This window comes from Cnephaeus nilssonii (genome assembly GCF_951640355.1).
Source record: "Cnephaeus nilssonii genome assembly, chromosome: 2".
Taxonomy (NCBI): Eukaryota; Metazoa; Chordata; class Mammalia; order Chiroptera; family Vespertilionidae; genus Cnephaeus; species Cnephaeus nilssonii.
The window spans coordinates 14,867,884-14,884,453 of NC_137073.1; the positions used below are offsets into that span (position 1 = coordinate 14,867,884).

Here is a 16,570-nt window from a genome sequence, read left to right on the forward strand (position 1 = left end):
TTTGCACAGAGGCCTAGAGACCAGTAACGCCTTTTATGAAATGAGAGGACATAAAGGGGCCTAGAGTGATGGCTCATAGGCTGCTTTCTCCAAGCAGGTAAGGTTTCTAAATTGCTTGGCCTGATGGGTTAAAATGTCCCCAGGCCTCCCTCAGGAGGGACCAAGATGGCAATACTGGACCAAAAAAAGTTGGTTTACTCCCAGGCCAGCGGAGCACTTTTGTAGGCTGAATTAGTTTGCGGGGTGGCGGGGGGGGGCGGGGAGGGAAGGACTTGGCTTTGTGGGGCTGAGTCCTCACCGCCAGGGGCAGGGGGTCCTTGCTGTGGTTGAAGGTGTGTTCGAACACCACGGCGGCCAGCACGTTGGAGGAGCGGTTGTCATACTTGATGTAGTCCTCAAAGTCCTTCTCCGAGGCAAAGCCGCGAACTGTGGAGAGCATTGAGGCTGAGTTGCCCAATCATCTGCCCCACTTGAAAAATCTAAATGGTTCGGTCATTTGCAGATAAAAGACGGAAAACTTACACATTTCTCTAGGGTTGTGTAAACCTTTTTAAGACCAGAGGCGGCTTTTGTTTTTGGCAGAGAGGCCGGCTGCCGTGAAGGTAGGCGGAACCTGAAAATCACAGCCCGCCCTGGGGTTCTGGTGGGACTGCAGGCAGGGCTGGCCGCAATGCCACATCCGTTACCCTCCTCCATGCAGGCGGCCACCTGCCCTGGTTCCACTGCCGGGGCAGCCCCCTCATAGCCTTATAGCCATAGTGGTATGCTTCAAAAAGTTGAGTAGACACTCATGAATAGCTTGTTAAATGATTCTCTATCACCCAGCCCCCATTTCATATAAAGGATTTTACTGTAATCACTCAGTGAGGGACCAAGGATCTTCTCCTAAGTGTTTGCTACACTGAATTCAACAAGCCCCAGGAGGTACATGCCAAAATCAAGAGGAGGGAAAAAAAGAGATCATACTTTTTATCATGAAAGTAAAGAGCTAGAAAAGACAACTAGCATGTGTTTATTGGGAGTATACCTCAACAGGCTCTCTAATGACTCATTTTTTTCTCTTTTAATCCTCATCTGAGGATATGCTCTTATTGATCTCAGAGAGAGAGAAAGAGAGATAAAGGATGGGGGGGAGAGAGAGAGAGAGAGAGAGAGAGAGAGGGAGAGAGAGAGAAGAGAGAGAGAGAGAAAAACATTGATCGGCTGCCTCCCACCCCTGACCAGGGATCGAACCCACAACCTAGGTATGTGCCTGGGAATAGAACCCACACCCTTTGGTATACAGGACAATGTTCCAACCAAGTGAACCACCCAGCCAGAGCCTAATGACTCCTTTTAAATTTTTATTATTATTAATTTTTAAAATAATTCTTTATTGTTGAAAGTATTACATATGTCCCCTCCCCACCCCCCACCTCATTGACTCCCTCCAGCCCACCCCAGGCCATGGGCCAGGCCTAATGACTCTTTCAGAGCTGTCCTCTCAAAACCACACCCCAGAAAAGATTCTCGGCACCATATTCTCACACCTCATCTTACCCGTGTAACTAAAAGAGCTTTCTTTGGGTATGTGGCCACCTATTCCCCCTGCGGGTAATTGGCTGCTGCTCAAGCTGCCACATATCAATTCATCTGGCCCTCACAACTCCTTATAATAAGACATGGATACAAGCCCTGGCTGGGTAGCTCAGTTGCTCAGAGTGTCATCCCAATATGCCAAGGTTGTAGGTTCGATCCCCGGTCAGGACACATATAAGAATTAAACAATGAATGCATAAATAAGTGGAACAAACAATGCTTCTCTCTCTCTAAAAAAAAAAAAATGTTTAAATCAGTAAGTAAAAATGTTTAAAAAGGAGAGACAGGAGACAGAGCTGGGGGGTTTGCCCTGGCAGCATGGCCAACAAGAGGAGAGGCTGAACGGCCCTGAACCTCGCAGGAAGAAGGTCCCCCTGGGCGCCTCACCTCTCAGGTTGATCACCAAGGCCCTCTTGGCGGTCTCTGTGACGGTCTTCACGGCGTCGCTCTGGGACGGGATGTAGGCAAGCTCCCAGGCGTCTCCTGGAGGAGGGAAGCTGAAGAACAGGGGCAGCTCCCGGATTGGCTGGCTGGGGTAGATGGTGGCCTTGGGCACGTTCTCCGACTGGATCTTCAAGCGAAGCCAAATCAGGATCCCAGAAAACAGCAAGGGTAGGAGGAGTTCCAAGGCCGTCACCAGGACCTTCCGCTTCTGGAAGAGGAATGAAAGCACATGCTGACGGACTGAGAAGCACAGGAGTGGGTCACAGACCCCCTCCCCGGGGACACCCCCCTTCCCTGGGGACACCCCCCTCCAAGCTTCACTCTCCCCCTGAGGCCGTCTCCCAAGGTGCCCAGACAGGGGGCACACACTTCTTCTTGCCATGCCCCGAGAGTGGCACTTACCTGCAGAGTGTAGTTCTTCCAAAGCAGGAGTGACAGCTGCCTGAGCACCGCCATCCTCTCACCAGGAGGGACCCTCCGCACTAGTTACAGAGCAAGGACCAAAAGTTAGGGTGTGCCATGAAAATGTGCTTTGAGTTTGGGGGAGCACAGGGGAAAGAGGGGGAGATTGAATCTTGGGACACATAACCTTCTCTCCATGTTTCTCCTCACCTTTTTTCATACCATCTTCACCCAACATAGCACACGTGAGAGAGAAACAACAGTTCTATTGCTTGTTTAAAGTACACTCTTTTGGGAAACGGACCTTCTTTCTTCCCGAAACTTAAGATCAACAACAGGCTTTTATGTGCAATGTGACTGCTAGAGTGGTATTTATAATTTGATAAAAAGCTATTCAGATGTTCTCTGTAGTTCATGTGAATGTGCTATTTCTTAGCAAAATACTCAGGCTGATGGAATTCCTCTCCATGACTGGCTTTCCTCTCCACCAACACAGAACCAGTAAAAGGAAACTCAGCTTAGTGTGCTGGCTTCGGGGTGATTTCTAAGTTTGAAGAGGGCTGTGGAGGGAGGGAGAGAGGGAGGGAGGAGAAGCCTGAAATGGGGGTCCTCACTGGCCCTGTTGTCTCAGGAGCAGGATACAGGTAGCAGACACATGGGCAGGATGATGGAATGTACCTTCCTGCCTTGAACCCTAAGGAAGCATTTCCTGCTTTAACTGAGCATTGGTATGTGAGCCTCCCACAGAGTGGTCATTTTTCTTCAAAGAAAATCTATCCTGTGTCACTATGAATGTTATATTTCAATCTGGTACATAAACTGGGAAAGTCTGCTGAGAGATTATGAAACACAAGAGATAGCAGAATGGATGGAACTGGAGAGCATTATGCTAAGCGAAATAAGCCAGTCAGAGAAAGATAAATATCACATGATCTCATTCATTTATGGAATATAATGAACAACATAAAGTGATGAATAAAAACAGATCCAGAGACAGAGAAGCATCGATCAGACCGTCAAACTTCAGAGGGAAGGTAGGGGAGGGTGGGGGTAAGGGGGAGAGATCAACCAAAGGACTTGTATGCATGCATATAAGCATAACCAATGGACACAGACACCAGGGGGTGAGGGCATGAGTGTGGGGGGGGGGGGAGATGGGGGAGCAATGAGGGGATAAGGACACATATGTAATACTTTAATCAATAAAGAAAAAATTTTTTTTTTAAAAAAGAGATAGCAAAAACAAGAGTGGGGTTTAGAAAGGCCTCTCTCGGCCCTGGCTGGGTAGCTAAGTTGGTTAGAGTATCATCCCGATACACTAAGGCTGCAGGTTGGATCCATGGTGAGGGCACATACAAGAATCAACCAATAAATGCATAAATAAGTGAAACAACACATCAATGTTTCTCTCTCCCCCCCCTTCTTTCTCTCTCTCTCTAAAATCAACCAATAAATATAAATATGTATCTACTCTCAATTTAGGAAACCCATTGTACTAGATTTCAGGTGTGAGAAGCACCTGAAATCGGTAGAGACACCGAGCTCAGAGTTTATTAGATGCTTACCTGCTAGAGAAGGAGGTGGTCACGTTCTGGAAGCTGCGGGCATGGAGGCTGAAGTGTGGACCAGGCTGCTCAGACGCACGGTGGTCAGCAAGAACGGCAGAGGAGGGGAGGCCCCGGAGAGCTGCTGGTCACCGTCCATGTACCGAGGACGCAGGTGGAGCAAGAGGAACCCTCACAGCTCACAGTCCTTTAGGAGGGGAGAAACCTGCGTGACTCACAGCGGAAGAATTCTGAGTTCAATGAATCGGCTCCACATTCCGGCTGATACTAACCCAACACCATCCATTAAGTGGCCGACAATCACACAGAAGACTCACAAGGCTAGCCAATCATTCATTAGTGAGCACAAGCTAACACTACTGCCCCAAGGACCTGCCTTCAGACCCAGTGTGCGCAGAACGGGAGTTTGTTTGTTTTTTAAAGCAGCTAGTTTCACTTTTGGCTCTAGTCAGTTGAAAATAATTTCTATTAAAGTCCCTTTTTCAAAGTAAGCTCCTGCTTTAAAAAAAAAACAACAAAAACACACAAAACAAGAAAAGATGTGTCCATAGTTATTCAAAATGTATGCTTTAAAGCGTAGTCAATAAATATTTTGTATATTTATAGACAACACAACTGCAAGAAGTTATATATTAATTAATGCAAAATATGGCTTTCGGTTAACTACATGGTTAAAATGTGAAGAAATTAAAGCTAAAATAGTATAAAGTGCTATTAAGCGGAAAAGTAATAAATTATCCCAATTGTTTTAAAATTAACAAGGTGGAAAACTGTCTTAAAAATCTCTTGTAGACAGGTAGTAAGAGAGCAGTGATTTAATGCTATCCATGGAGGCCTGTGGTTTAGGAAAGATTTCTACAAGTGGGTTAGGCTAAGAGGGGAAGACAGGGCCTCCATCAGGGACCGGTCATCCTGCGGTCATCTGGCCTGGCCAAGACGCTCTTCCTTCCTCCATCTCAAGAGGGGAATGTAAAAAAAGGTCACAGTTCGTAGAGGTCTTCTGGTCAGAGACGTTGACGACTTCCTTTTCGGGAAGAGTCTGTCCAAGGAAGGACACATCACCAAGCCTAATCCTGTCTCTCTAGGGGGGAAGGAGGGTGGTGGTGGGGTGGGGCAGAAGGAAAGACCCTCCACCTTCCTACGAGGCTGCAGAGCAGTATCTGGGAACTGACCTGAGTGCTGGGAGAGGCTCCAGGCTGCCGTTTTCCTCCGGGGCTATGGGAGGACTGGCGGAAAGGAGGGAGCCCTGTGCAGAGGGCTCTGGGGTGGGGCTGGCAGGGTGACCTTGGAGATCAGGAGCACTGACGCCTCTTGGGACATCAGGAGGGGCCCGGGGCTCCCGGGCATGACTCACTGGCACCTTTGGGTGCTAGAGAATAATTTGAAAAATAAACATAAAACTTCCCTCACCAAGTTAGAAAATCAAAGAGCAAAACAGATTGCAAGTATGTTACTTTAGGAAGAACAGAGCCGGTAACAAAGAAATATGGACGTAGGAAAACAGAGACCAGACCGCAGGGTTGACTCTCTGTTCTCTCCTGCTACATTAAAAGATAAGAAGCTTTCATATTATATACTTTTATACTTACACAGTCTCTTATTTCAACTCTGGCTTCTGGTACCAGTACCCTTTTATAGACAAAGAAACCAGGAGGGAAAACCTGGCCCAGGATCACACCACAAGAAAGCCACAGAGCCAGGATCTGAACCTCCCATTAACTCCTACACCACGACATCCTTGTGTATCCTAAAGGCAGTAAACATCTTTATAAAATTTGTATATAGTGCCTCCAGAACCTAACATTAGAAATCAGAAGAAAAATGTCCCTTGAGCCCCACCACCTTAGTATTTTATTTATTTCTGTCTCCCCAAAGCACCCAGCTTGTTGCTTTGTACACGCCAGGCTTTATCCAAAGTCTCACTAAATGCTATATCTGTGTCTGTTCTGTTTGAGTAAAAAAAGAATTTAAAGGAGGAGATTTCCCGGAATTACAAAACCAAGAAAGCTTTCTGGTTACAAAAGCAAATGTACACGAGGAAAGGAAGCTCAAGTTCCTTAAAACCCTTGACCCGCGTGGCACCGAGAGTCCCCAGAAGTGGAAATGGCCTCGGTCCAGAACCACCCCAGGCGGGTTCTACTCTAAGGCAAACACTTGGCCACTGGCAAAGCCACCACCTCCGCCCACAAGAGCACGTCTGAAAACTTCCCCCGCAGCGGCCCACTTCACTCCTCCAGGGACAGAGCCAGGAAGGGGAGGGAAGACTTTATTGTCCCCACTAAAAGCCTTGTTTGCTTACTGTTAAAATATTAAACGTTACACAAACTGTTGAGTATTTCAATATTTGCTTTTTAGGTGAGCAACTGAATTGGTCCAGAGTGAGTGCATACTGTGGGCTGCTTATTTCTGAGAAGTCTCTTGATGACACATAGAATTCCTCTAAAAATGGTTTTTCCAGTAGCTTTTGTTAAAGAGCTGTGGGTCGGGCCAGTTCACGCGCACCCACCGTTGTTCAGGGGCCCACCGCTCAGCAGCACTCCAGTGCAGCGGTCGCCAACCAGTGGTCTGCGGACCTCTGGTGGTCCCTGAGGTCCGAAAGGTTGGCCACTGCTGCTTAGTGCATCTTGGGGAGTCTAGACACTTCCAATGTTATTTATTTATCTATTTATTTATCTATTTATTATTTTTTAATCCTCACCGGAGGATATTTTTTCCATGGATTTTTAGAGAGAGTGGAAGGGAGGAAGGGAGGGGTAGAAAGAGAAATCTCCATTGGTTGCCTCCCACTTGTGCCCGGACAGGGGCCAGGGATCAAGCCTGCAACCCAGACACTTCCACTTTTTAGATTTGTGGGGATTTTCTTTTTCATTATGGGCTTCAATATGTCCAACAATTTATATATATGCCGGTGCAAAAAAAAGGTTTTATTTCTGCATATATAGAACAGAACGATGTTAAATGCTTCAAGAGAGTCACTGCTGAGCTATCCTCCAGACCAGCGAGCAGAAGCGGACAAGGCACACACCCTATTATGTTCCTGACACATCCCAGGTTCAGTACATCTCCTTCATGGAAACCTAACTCCGCACAGGCCTGGAGGGAGGAACGGGTGGGAAGGAGGGGTCTCCATAAGCCACAGGCATGCCTGCTGGTGTCAGGCAAAGAACAGACAACCATGGTTCTGCCCTCTTTACCACAGGTGTGGAATAGAGAGATGGCCTGGTTGGGGGTGCTGGCCAGGACTCGGCACTTTTCCTGAGGACCAAGGTGGGTGAGGATCTATCTCAGCTAGGAAAGCACTTCTTTATCAACACGGGGTCTGTAACAGTCAGCAGTATTAAGGGTTGACATGTGTACACACTGAAGAAGCCCTGACAAGTACTTAGTTAATGTTTGCTGGTAGAATCTGTAGCCTTTTAGGATACACAAGACAAAAACACATTTGTTAACCCAACAAACATTTGCCAAGTGCTCACTGTGTGATGGGCACTTTTACCAGGTAATAAGGATTTGGAGATGAAAATTCCAGCGTTCTTAATCCAAGGAGCTCACAGTCTGAATGTTTGCATGTACTACAATTGCTAAACACGAAGCCAAATAAAAGCATCATGAAATTCTGGAGAAGACTGAATTTGATGTGTGTACATGTATACGTGTGTGTGTGCGTGTGTGAGAGTGTGAGCATGTGAGTGTACGTGTAAGAGAGCTCTGGGAAGGCTTTCAGGAGGTTGCATGGGAGATTGGTCTCAAGCTTCTTATTTTTCCATTCTTATGTTTGGTTTATTCTTTTTTATATATAAATATATGCAAGTTTGTTAAGTGAAAAATTCTGTTAAATGCAGTATACCTGCTTTAAATTAAAATGAAATTGCAGAAATATCCCCCTATACAAACATACATAAATATATAGGTAGATTTATAAAAAAAAAACAAAGTCTGATCAAAATATGCATAGCAAAACTGATGCTCTCTGGACTCACTGGGCCACATTTTGCAACATTTGGAGCACACTGGTCTCAAGTTTCTTATTCGTTGGGGTGGGAGGGCAATACTAGATCACGGAGAAATGAATGAGTGTGTGTGGGGAACAGCAGGTAGTTTGGAGTGGTGGTAGTGGGGGGACAGCAGGGAATAAGCCGAAAGGGAAGCCAACAAGGGCTTGGATGCTATGTCAAGAAGGGAGTTGGGGTGAGGCATGGAGGGAGAGGGTCTCTAAATGTGCAGTAATGCTGCTTGTGGGTGTTTTGTTTTGCTTAATCTTTTACCCAGTACGTGATCCTTTTCTGGGGGCGGAGTGGACAGTAAATATGTGAAAATGTCTAATTCAATGAATTCTTCAGACGAAATGCCCATCTATATATATAAAAGCCTAAGCGACCAAACGACCGAACAACCAAAGGACTGGTCGACCAGTCATTATGGCACGCACTGACCACCAGGGGGCAGGCGCTCAATGCAGGAGCTGACCCCTGGTGCAACAGCAGGAGCACTGCTTAGCTGACCAAAAGGCCCCAGACGCAGGGCTCGTGGCTGGCCGCTGCACCCCAGAGACCACAGCAGAGTGGCAGCAAGCCTACTGAGCCATGGTGGTGGCAGGCACAGCAGGGCCAGGATGAACAGGAGTGGCAGGCAGGAGCGGCAGGTAGCACTGGACTGCCAGTTTCGGCTCAATCCCTGCAGGCTACGCGGAGGGACCCACTAGTGCACGAATCCGTGCATTGGGCCTCTAGTATAACAATAAATACTGTCAAAAACAGGCTAAAACTAGCAGGCACATTTACTGAGTATGGTCCCTGCCAGTGAACCCACTATTAGTCTCCAAGTGTGGTGAGCAAGATTATCTGCTGGAGTAATGGAATGGTGAGGAATTTTATTTGTAAGTATTTTTCTTTAGAAATGAGAAAAATTGGCTTTACTAATATTTTTTAAAAATATTTTTATTGATTTTTAGAGAGAGAAGATGGTAGAGAGACAGAGAGATAGAAACATCCATGAGAGAGAAACATCATCAGTTGGCTGCCTTCTGCAGGGGATCGAGCCCACAACCCAGGCATGTGCCCTGACCAGGAATCGAACCAGTGACCTCTTGGTTCCTGGGTCAATGCTCAACCACTGAGCAACACCAGCCGGGCAGCTTTACTAATATTTAATACATGGACGGACGCTGGCACCCTTGTTGGCCTGTGTGTCAGCAGCCATGGGCACCCTGACGGAGGAGAGGTTCTGTGATACGGGGGTGATGGCGGGCCCTTCCCACTAGTTTACTTGAAGCCTCTAAGATACGTTGGAGTTTACATACTTCAAGATAGCATGGTTGAAGGACCTTGTATGCATATATGCATGGCTCATGGACACAGACAATGGGGCAGTGAGGACCTGGGGGGGGGGCAGGGATGGGTTGGAGGGGGCCAATGGGGAGGGGGGGAGGGGACATATGTAATACTTTCAGCAATAAAGAATTATTTTTTAAAAAAAGATATGGTTGTATTCAATTAAAAACAAAAACCAGACTCCATTATACTACTTTGTTGTGACTCAGGAATACCTGTGAAGATCTTTTATGACACAGAGGTTCACTGGTTATCTTGTGATTTAGAACTTAAGGAGGGAATCTGCATTTTCTTTCACGAAAAGTTCCAAATCAGGAGACCTTTTTCTTTTCTTTTTTTCAAGGGAAAATGACTGCAGCAGTGTGTCAGCTAGCTTCTTTCTTTCAAGCCAACATACTCAAATCAGTGCCTTGAAGGAAAAGGTGTGATTGTGTTGCCAAGGATGCTGCAAGAGCACCGTTTCACAAACATCTGCACCGGCACACCAAAAGCTTTGGGAACTAGGTTGCCAGCTTCTCTCATCGCCCATGAACACTTATCAGCCCAAATTCAGGAGCCCTTGCATGACTGGTGAGTGGGATTGAAAAACAAGTACTGGAATCACAGCACAGTCTCTGTGTCTCCATGCGGTGTGGCATCACATACCACAAGAACCAGGAACTGAAATAAACAGGACACAGAAACAGAACCAGACCTTCAAATGCTGGAACATATATTTCACTATTTTATAAATGAGATGTAGACTTGATCACATGGTTTCCTTTTAAAAACAGCATATGTTGGTGCGGTGATGGTGGGGGAACAGCAGGGAATAAGCCAGAAAGGGAAGATTTTGTAGCATTAGTACACTGACAAAATTACATCATGTTCACTTTCCCTCTCATGCTTTAAAAGTTCTATATTCGTGTATATTTCTATGTCCATAATATCAGGACAGTAGTGTATGACTATAATTTATAAATAAGTATAATATATGGGGGATACATACTTAAATTCTTTTACACAAGAAAGTGCACAAAAAATAGTTTTTAGACGATGTATTTACACAAGTGGTCTTTGCGTGAATGAGATGGGAAGAAATCCCGAAGGCTCAGTCATTGTCTGAGAGCAGACCCCTCCACACCTCTCCAGGCCGGGTTTGAGGCTGTGGTCATTTGCATTGGGAGGCTCAGGGGGAGACCTGGTGTGCTCACACTCAACACCACCACCAGCTCTGTTCAGGGTTGGGGGCAGCCATCTCCTCAGGATCACATGGCTCTGAGTTTACATTAAAGCTTCTGGTGGGAGTTGGTAGGGTATATTTTTGCCAAAGATGTGGCCCAAAGGAGGTTATTGGGAGAGAGTTCTATGAAATCTGTGCTGCTCATCCCTTTAAAACTTCTATATTTGTATACATTTCTATGTCCATAATATTCATGACTGTAGTGTATGGCTATAATTTATAAGTAAATATAATATATGGGGATACATACTTACATTCTTTTACAAAAGAAAGTGTTGCCTGCTTTTCTAACCCCTGCTGTAGCCTCGGTCCCATTCCCAGGCCTGCTAGCTCATCTGCCTCTCTTGGTGGAGGAAATGAAGTAATTGGGCAACTGGAATCCCCAGGGAGAGGTAACCATGGATGTTCTGTAAGGACCAAGGCGCAACTCATTAGTCAGCTCCTGCAGTGGTTCCTACCTGCCTGTTGACTCCAAATCTCTTCAAATGTGCAAATAACTCTGAGCCATTCATACACTGCACGAGTCCCCCCAGGACAGGGACTGACACACCTTACACTTTCCCACAGGTGTCTGGGCCTTTTAGGGTTTTGTCTGCTTGGAATACCATCCTCCATATCTGTCTCCACCTTCTGAAATCCCACCTATTATTTCTCAGCCCCGTCCTAGCACCTCTGTCAATCAGCCACTGATAACCTTGGTTCAAGGGTTCTGCATCTTGGCTGAACAACAGAATCTTTTGGAGGAGTTTTAAGACTGAAACTGATGTCTGAGGCCCATCCCTGGAGATTCTGGACTCTGCTCTGGACATGGGGCTCTTTCCCAAGTGATTATAACATTCAGCCAGAGTTGAGACCTTCTGCTCTTGCTGAAAGCTATCCCTCCACCTCTGGGACATCTTCAGCAGCTTTTCTGGATGTCTCATGTATCGCTTATCTTGTCCTGTCTTATGTCACAGTTACTTGTGAATAAGTCATCTCTTTAACTCTACCCTAAAGTCCCCAAGACCAGGGACCATGTCCAGGAAATCTTTCAATCATTCACAGAGCCTTGCCCGCATTCTCCTCGGAGTTCTAGAATGCTTTCCCCCTCAACAGACTCAATAGCAGAAGAGTCTACTGCCATTTCAAGAAGCAGGTCCGGAGAAGAAACTGTTAACTAGGAGTATTACGTGGGCCTTCCCAGTTGAGACCAAGTCAGAACAGGGTCCTATGAGACTGCCTGGCACATGCACCATGGGAGGCTAACGTCTTTTTAAAAAACAGCTTGAGCTACCCTCTCTTGTTCCAAAAGGCTGTCTCATCAGAATTGTGGTAGATCACCTTAAAGAGGGAATGATGCCATCCTATTTGTCAGATAGAATAAGCAAGTGTTTATTTATTTATTTTTAATTCTCTAAGAAGTTAAAAAGATGGGGGAGGGGGGATCCTCATGGCATCCCTTTTTACCTATTTTCTTTTTCTCTTACATTTCCCGTGATGCAAACTTCCTAAAGGAAAACAACCTTCATCCTTTCAAGTTTACAAAAGGCAGCATCAAATACACGAAATCAAATGGTATAGTTGCTCAGGAGAAAAGAGCATTAACTTTTTCATGTGAACCTTGTCTGAGTCTCCAGGCCTGCCAGGTACTGGCTATGTGCTGGGAGTGCAAGACCAAACAAGAGCCAATCAGTGCCTCCATGGAGCTCACAGTTCGAGAGGCAAAGGGACAAACAAACCTAAATAATCCTGTAAGGCAACAGCTTTAATTGGATCCTGTCCAAGGAAGTGAGGCGAGGGCATGCATTCACGTACAAATATACACTGGCCCTAAACCCTCCTGCAGGAGACCTCATTAAGCTTATAGTGTGTGTGTGAGGACAGATACCCCTGTAAACACAAATGACACCAAATCAGGACTGACCATGGACGCCAGAAGGTTGTACTTAGGTTTCTGAGGCCTCTCCGCCTAGACCAGGAGTACCCTTCCTGCTGTCCCCCCACACAACTCCCACCACCAACAGTGGACCCCTGGATCCTCAATGGAGCTCCGTTCTGGGACTGAGGGGTTGGGAGGAAGGCGAGTCCAGTATGGAGAAGGATTACCACCCACATTGGGACTCTGCACCGAGAGAGATGAGCCAGCAGCATTCTTGGAGGCCCTGCCTCGGCTCCCCAGCCTGGGACGCAGCAGGACCCTACCAGACAGGTGTTGAGAGTGCCTGCTGGATGAATGCGGCGGGTCCTATCTCGGCTGGGCACAAAGGATTCCGCAGCTATTGATTCTATGTCCGGGAAGGTTTAGGTTTCTCCGAGGCCGGGTGGCTTCAGCGACCTGCCTGCAGGGATGGGGACACGCCCAGAGAGGTTCGAGCCGTGAGGAAGCCTTAGTCAGGGCGGCCTGGCGCTGCAGGGAGATGCACCTGCGGGGCCGGCGCGGGTGGGCACGGGCAGAGCGGGGGCGGTGCAGGGTGGCGGGGCTCCGGGGCAGGTCGGCTGGGGCTGGGGGCGGCCGGGGCGGGGAGCGGCTCCGCAGCCGCGCGCGCATTTGCGGCGGGTCCTACGGCACTCACCGACCCTTGGCACCGGGGATGCGGCGGCCGGCGCTCTGCCCTCTCGCGGGGTCCACTCCTTCGGCTCCCAGCTCCGCTCCAGCCTCGCGGAGGAAGCCGTCACGGAGGGGAGGGGGCGCCGGCGACCCGCCACAGGACAGACCTGGCCGCTCAGGATCCTGCAGGGGGCGCGCCGGCCAGCTCGCGCGTGCGCCTTGGGCCGCCCCTGCGGGTGCCCCTCCCTCCCCAGGAGGCCCCGCCCCGCCCCGCTCGCGCCTGCGCAGTGCCTCGCTCGCCGGGCCACGGCCCGCAGGGGGCGTGCGACGCCCAGCCCGGCGAGGTTTCGGACCCTGAGCAGAATTATCCCCAGGTGCTGCGAAGCCGCTGAAGCAGTCAATGCCGAAACCTTGGCCTTCGTTGGCTTCCTTCCATTTCCCCCTAAGCACTGCCTTTTGTTGGGTGCGGTGCCCCTTCTCCTCACGGACCTCTAGCTCGGCCTCACCCTCTTCTTGGTGGGCAAGCTCGTCTTTTGGGTCGGACACCCTATTCGGCCTGGTGCTGACGGCTGCTGGGGTGGGTGAGATCCTGGGAGGGCCAGGAACTTTCTGGAAAACGGCCGTAGGGGTGGGCAGGAAGGCCGGGCATCCCCGGATGTGACCACCGTGACGGGGCGCAGTTCAAAAGGGTGGGGAGGCCAGGGGGTCCCGAGATTGGGTCAGAATCACCTCAGGCAGGGGAGTCGCAGGTTAGGGTTCCAAGGCCAAGTTGGGGTCACCTTGGGTGAGGAGGATTCCGAAGCTAGATTGGGGAGGAGGGTAATGGGTCGGGCTGGACCGAAGGGGAGCGAGGTCGGGTCGGAGTCACGTGGGAACGATAGGGTCCCGAGGCAGGACCAGGGGCCATCTGTGCAGGAAGGGTCGCTGGACAAGGGCAAGGTCACCTGGGACTGAGACGGCTCCGAGGCCTGGATGGGTCACCGGGGACTGGAGGGTCTCGTGGCAGGGGTGGACCCGGTGAGGGTGGCCTGGGCTGGAGGGTGGACGGCACGGCCAACAGTCACCAAGGCCTGGCCCACCAGTGTCTGGGTCTCCAGGACTCAGGATCTTCCAGAGTCCCCCCCCCCCCCCCCCCCCCCCGAGGGACACCGCAGGTGGAACACCTCGCCTCCTGGCCGCCGGCCGTTCCTTCCAGCGGTTGCTGGGCCACAGCTGGCCGGCCAGCACCTGGGGCGCCGCCTGCTGGCCAGCCGGCTCCTGTCTCTGCTCCCAGCACGCCTCCGGATCAGGATGCCAGTGAACCGCAATGACCTAAGTCAGGTTTATTCTCCTGCTACCCGAAGACTCCCTATGGGTTAGTGATTGAGTGTCTCCATGCCTCACTTGATTTTCTTTTTAAAAAAATTTTTTTATTGTTGATAGTATTACATATGTCTGCCATCCCCCCTTTGTCCCCGCCTTCCCCCATTTGATTTTCTTCATAGCACCTTTCATTATCTGAAGTGGTATTCACTGATTTGTTTGCTTTTCTTCCCTCTATCTCCCTTACCAGAAGGTGGTCTCCATAAGGACAGGCATTTTGCCTAGTTGACGGCTATATCCCAGGGTACTAGAATGCCTGGCACAGAGGAGGCACTTGGTAAATATTTGTTGAATGAAAAAGTCACAAAGACCTGGTTTTAAATCTTAATCTGACCCCTTAACTAGTAGGCATATCATTTTACCTTTCTGAACCTCAATTTCTTATCCCTAAAATTAAAATAATAATAGTAATAATACCAAACTCAATGGTATTTTTTTAGGGTCAAATGAGAAAATGCCTAAGTGCTTATTACAATGCCTGGCACATAAATGCCAAATAAATGGTAGTATAATGTGAGTACAACTAGATATTTATATAGCCTGCTCTTTATAATGAGCATACAGGAAAAAACCCCTACACAATTGAATGCAATTATGGCATAGGTAGGGGAGTGGATTATTACTGTGCTGTAAACATCTTACTAGTAAAAACCATCTCTCCCCATCAGTCCTCACAGACTGCACCCCGTCTTCCCAACCAAAGTGTCTATCAGAAAACTCTATGAACCTGTCTGGTTGGTCCTTCTCTTCACTCTGCCTCTTCCTCACTCAATTTTTTTTTTTCTTTCAAGAACCAAACTTTGCCATTTCCAATTTAGATGGGTTACACCTTGCAGTTACTTTCCAGCCCTTTCTAAATCTGATCCTGGGTCTGCATCACCAAACCCAGAGTTGACTGACTCAGAATTTCCCCTGGATGGAAGGTGAGAGTGGGGGTACTGGAAGAAGAATGACCACACAGATCAAGATAGACAATTGCGAAGAGTAGTAATTTTATATCTTTGCTCTTAATCATGTCAGGGTGCTTGCTATTGTAATTATTATTAATTATCGTAATCATGACCGGGAGGGTGTAAAGGTCACTGGCAAAGCAAGATTGTTATGTGCAAAGAGTTCAGGTTCTGGACTCCTGTTCAGAAACAACTGCCCACAGTGGGCTGGACACTTTTGATGTTCCACAACAATCAAAATTTAATCAAATTTCTGCTTAGTGCTACTATTGAAAAAAGAAGCCCAATCCAGATGCTCCATCTAGTCTTTTCCCTCCACACGGAAGCCCAATAATTTGCTCAAAGTCACACCTTATAGGTGAGACTGGAGCCCAGTGTTCAGGTTCCTGGGCTTGTTAACACTTTCTGGTATGTAAATTGCTCACATTCATATATCACGAATATATGCTGAGGAATTACATGGCATACTCCTTGGGGTTGCCATGGCAAAGGCATTTCTCAACGTGGGTAACAAAAGTTAAAGTGGATAGTGGCACATAAATTTTATGGCTTTACAAAAGGCAGTAAACCTAGTTGTTAACAATAGTTGGCTGACATTTATAGATATATACATATCCACACTATATGCCTTTTTAAATGAGACCAGTATGTCAGCTCCTATTTCTTTTGCAGGAATACAAATACTATCTATCCCAATATATGTTTGTTTTTGGTACAGAAGTGTCCAAGTTGCTGGTATTCAATGCACAGTTTTAGAAAGGGCTCCTCTGATTGTTTCCATAGGAACAGTGATATAATTGGGGGATAAATTTTAGATCAATGGCTGTACACTTACTCCTTCATGCCGTGATTGAGAGGCATCATATTGTAGTGGTTAAAGCCCGTTATTGAATCTGACCACACAGCCTCAAATTGAATCTCAAATCTTAATGTCTTACTTAGCCATTATGTGCCTTGGTATCCTTCTGTAAAATGGGGATCATATAGTGCCCACTTCATAGGAGGGTTGTGAGGATGTGATGCATCAAAACATTTAAAATACTTAGAAAAGTGCGTGGCACTTAGCAAGGGCCCAGTTTCCATTCTCGGGGAGATAATGAGTAAAGCCTTCTGTAATAATTTGTGTATAAGTTCTCGTGTAAAAATAAATTTTTTTACATTTGAAAATAAAAGTTATCACTTTTCTCGGG

At 47.7% G+C, this 16,570-nt stretch overlaps 1 protein-coding gene across 2 annotated transcripts in view; it reads right to left on the reverse strand.

Annotated features, from left to right (window-relative positions):
- ABCA3 (ATP binding cassette subfamily A member 3) overlaps positions 1–13,291 on the reverse strand; it is a 49,126-nt gene extending 35,835 nt beyond the window's left edge. Inside the window, exons 1-5 of one of the 2 annotated variants that reach the window (XM_079792967.1) lie at positions 13,094–13,291; positions 3,990–4,176; positions 2,425–2,504; positions 1,966–2,230; positions 299–426 (exon numbers count right to left, since the gene is read on the reverse strand). In XM_079792967.1, the coding sequence (XP_079649093.1) occupies positions 299–426; positions 1,966–2,230; positions 2,425–2,478 (447 nt within the window). In that variant the 5' untranslated portion in view covers positions 2,479–2,504; positions 3,990–4,176; positions 13,094–13,291. Of the gene's footprint in view, positions 1–298; positions 427–1,965; positions 2,231–2,424; positions 2,505–3,989; positions 4,177–5,161; positions 5,216–13,093 lie in introns of those variants that run through there. The other variant, XM_079792968.1, reaches the window with a different exon arrangement.
- Between the last annotated feature and the right edge of the window lie 3,279 nt (positions 13,292–16,570).